This window comes from Sciurus vulgaris (genome assembly GCF_902686455.1).
Source record: "Sciurus vulgaris genome assembly, chromosome: 12".
In the NCBI taxonomy this organism is placed as follows: domain Eukaryota; kingdom Metazoa; phylum Chordata; class Mammalia; order Rodentia; family Sciuridae; genus Sciurus; species Sciurus vulgaris.
This window is the reverse complement of record NC_136473.1, coordinates 2,590,331-2,594,228: the sequence shown is the minus strand read 5'-3', so window position 1 is coordinate 2,594,228 and position 3,898 is coordinate 2,590,331. Positions and strand designations below refer to the sequence as shown.

The window sequence follows — 3,898 nt, the reverse complement described above, 5'->3', positions numbered from 1 at the left end:
CCCTAGCCCTTTTTACTTTGAGACTGTCTCACTAAGCTGCTGAGGCTGGCTTTGAACTTGCAGTCCTCCTGCCTCAGCTTCCTAAACTGCTGGGATTACAAGTATGTGCCACCATGCCCAGCTGATTTTTTTTAAACAGGGTTTCCTGTTTTATATTCTGCATGTAAGTTCTTCATGAACTGCAAATATTGTCTTTAAATTGTATTATATCTTTTCATTTTTTGGGTCCATTCTTTGGTATTTCTCAGTCAGTTATATCAGCTGTGAATAGAACCAGCTTTATTTCTTCTTTCCTAACCTGTGCCTTTTATTTCCTTTTTGGCCTCACTGAAGTAGCTAGGAATCCAGTCATTGTCTTAACATCTAGTATGGTATTAGCTACAGGTTGTTAAATAGATGGTTCTTATTATTTTACCTGTGCATTTTGAGTTCAACCTTCTCCCAGCCTCAAGCCTCAAGCTATAATATCTGTATTCAAGTGTTAACTCCCAGGAACACACACTGACAGCTTACTTCAGTTTCTATCTGTAATATCCACTGTAAGTATTTCCCCACTACTCATCATCTAGTTCAAAATGAAAAAAGCAATGTGTTTTTATAATTGGTTTTAATTGTTTCTTAAAATAGATTTCTTACTAAATTAGAACTAGGCATATTGAAACCACCATACTTCAAGTGTTCATAGTTGAAACATGGATCTGTTACTTGTCCAATTTCATTATGAAGTACTGTACACAGGGAACAAGTACTGATATATGCCATGTCAAACTGCTGTCACAGAACCAACAGAGCATTTTTAAATGTCCAGAAAGAATAATTTTTCATCCTTTGTGAAAAGTTCAGGAAGTGCCTAGGAATTTGTAGTTGACTCAGAAGGCTGGAACTGTCCTGCTTCAAATTTTTCCTTGAATTTTAAGTAGTCTCTTCTTTTATCAAAATATTTTATCTGTTGAGACAAAAAAGGTTTGACTTTAGGGAAAGCTATAAGGCTTAGATAAGCAACAGCAGAGTGAAGGGCAACAAAGTATTCATTATAAATGATACAGAAACGGTGAAGCAGCTTGTATTCTGGAACTGGTCAGGGATCTGGAGAGTGAGCCTGGCCCTTCAAGGGCTTGAGACCCTGCTCTCTGGCTAGCCTGGGAACCTTCTACAGGCCTGTGCACCTGAGAGTCTGCCAGCACTCTGAGTCCACAGAGCTCTGGCTTGGGCCAGGAGTTTTCAGATTTGAAGATGCTGGGCTGTTCTAAATGTAATGTGTCTTCTATGTATCAGCCATGACATCTGTCACCTCTGACCCAGAAACAAACACTTGAGACAGATACATACTTAAATGATATTTATGAACTATGGGTAGTTAAATTGATGGTAAAACTTAAGTATATTGATGATTTGGTTTAATTTTCCTCTTTTCATAGTGAATCTGAAGAATCCTTAAGTGCCCTATCTTGACATGGCAAATCCCAGAAGTAGAAAATGCAGGCCAAGGGAACACACGTGGCCACCACAAAACTGCCACAGCCATGTACGAGAGCTGCTGTGCAGACAAGGCAGGGGCAGAATGCCACACCTCTGCACAGTGAGGACAGGCCAGGAAGCACTCGTTCTTTCGTTAAAAGCCTTTCTTGGGATGCAGTTCTTAAACATCTCAGTGGAGTTTGAGAGCAAATACTAGAGTGCATTGAGAATGGAAATCTGCCCTGCCGAGTGTCAAGCCATGTGACAGAACTGAGAAGCAGCTGACAAGTCAGTGTTTCTCCCAAGGAAGGGCTGCAGCCACCAAGTATGCAAAAGGACCCCTTATCTGAGTGCCACTTATCCACTGAGAAACCTGTTCTCTGCAATCACAAAGGGTCCAAAGTTTGCTCTTTGATATTTTATCAGTAAGGATGAAAAACATCCCACTTCTGCCCAGAGGAGAATCCCTGATCTGCACCCCAGGCACAGGCTTCAGATATGGGATTTCTGCAAGTGATATTCAATCTTTTGGAGAGGGGATTGATCCCCAGGTCTCACACATGCTAGACAAGCACTCTACCATTGAGCCACATTCCTAGACATTGACTCTTCACCAAGTCCACTTCTCAGTCCAGAGCTGCCAAGGGTCTGTTCATACACAAGCTCTGCTTTGCTCCACACAGTCAAAAAGTGCTTCATTTAAAACTTAGACCTAAGTTCCATCTCTCCCCTAAAGTCTTTGATAACTCTTTCCCCCTGTTGGTGAGATGTACTCTGTCCTTTGGTGAGTGTCCTCCCTGACTACAACACATCCACATGCAGTGACACTAGAGATTTACCCCTGGTGGTCTTAAGCTTCCTGGTCTAGGGTGGCTATAATATAAAGGACACCAAATGAAGATAATTATGTCCTTCACTTTGTTGTGGCATGGATCATGGATCTCGCAGCCTATCTTCAACCACTTAACGTACAACTCCACTTAGAGGTCCTACTGTCTGGTCAGCCCCAACCTGACAGAACTTAGCCCCTCTGCAAGTGTGCTTCTCCTCTCGAAGCCTGTACCTGCATCGCGGCCACCCAGCTATCCGGTCTCTTCCTCTACAGCACAGGGCCTCACCATTTCTTACCTGGACTGCTGTGGGTCTTAAGACATGACACAGATTCTGCTCAGGAAATCAACCTTCAAGTCCCCTGTCTCAACTGCTGGGCTCATCTGGGACAATTTTTCTCTCTGATCTGAGCCTTGGTTCCTATTGTGTTAATCTAGACACAACAGCTCTTCCCGAGACAGAAGGAAAATACAGCGGAAGACAGTCTTTTGCAGAAAGCGCTCGGTGCTCCCGTGCTGTCCCCGCGCTCTCGCAGGCTTCTTTGCAAGAGCCTTTCAGCTTTTATTTTGTGGCAGCTGGGCAAGACCTCAACCAAGTGACACCCAGAAGAGAGCTCAGGGGAATATGCCGCAAGGGCGGACGACCGCGGGACAGGCTCAGACGGCCTGGGCCCAGGAGCACGGAGCGGGGCAGGGCTGCCGACAGCGCGCAGGGGAGCGCTCGCTGCAGGGCTGCAGGGCCACCCGGCGCTTCTCCGAGAGGCGCCGACCCTCGTCTAGCAATGCTGGCCGGGCAGGTCCGCACTGCTCACGTCGGGCCGCAGCCACGCGGTGGCTCCCGGGGACGGTCTGCACGCTCACGTCCGGCCCCAGCCCCGGGGTCGCTCCCGGGGTGGCCGGCACGCTCACGTCGGTCTCCAGCCCCGGCGGCGGGATGCCGTGACCTTCGCGGCGGCGACTCACCCATTGCTGGGGGCAGCTGGCCTCGAAGGAGCTGCGGAGGCGCCGGCAGAGGGCCGCGTCCTCGGCGTGGGCGTCCAGGCACCGCCAGTACTCGTCGCGCGCGCCCCAGCACGCCTGCCGCTCCTTCCGCGAGGGCGCCGCCATGCCCGCGGCCGGCCCGCTGTGCGCGCAGCCGGGAAGCCCGAGCGCTGCACCCTGGAAGTGCCGCCGCCGGCGCCACTGGGCCCGCCCACAGCCCGCGGGTCGCGGCGGAACGGCCGGGGTGAGAAGGGCCCTTCCGGGCTGCCGTCGCGTGTGCGGGGCGGGACTTCCGGCCCCTCTCCGGGGACTTCCGGCCTGCGGGCGTGTGCGGCTCCTCGCCCCGCCGCTGTCCGCGTCTTCGCTCCCGAGCGCCCCCGCCCGGCCCTGGGATGGAGGCCGGGGACCGGGGCAGCGCGGCCGGTGCCGCTCGATCGGCGCGCCTCTTCCCCGGCACCGGCGTGCTGCACCGTGACTGGAATGGCGCCCGGGGGTTGCGTGACACTGCTCTTAATGGGAGTGGGTTCCCCGCGCCGCGGCGAGGCCCACCCGCCTGTTAAGTGCCTGCCGGCATGCGGGCCAGGCCGCGGCCCCGCCGAGCGCCGCGCCGCTCCGGAGCGTGGCCTTGA

The 3,898-nt window shown here is 52.0% G+C and overlaps 1 protein-coding gene across 1 annotated transcript; it reads right to left on the bottom strand.

The window, feature by feature from the left end:
* Positions 1–588: 588 nt before the first annotated feature.
* COA6 (cytochrome c oxidase assembly factor 6) lies at positions 589–3,526 on the bottom strand. The gene is made up of 2 exons (XM_079107314.1): positions 3,252–3,526; positions 589–946 (listed from the first exon to the last, which is right to left on the bottom strand). Exons 1-2 carry the CDS (start codon positions 3,393–3,395, stop codon positions 851–853), a joined length of 240 nt encoding a protein of 79 aa, XP_078963440.1. The 5' UTR covers positions 3,396–3,526; the 3' UTR covers positions 589–850.
* Positions 3,527–3,898: the final 372 nt, after the last annotated feature.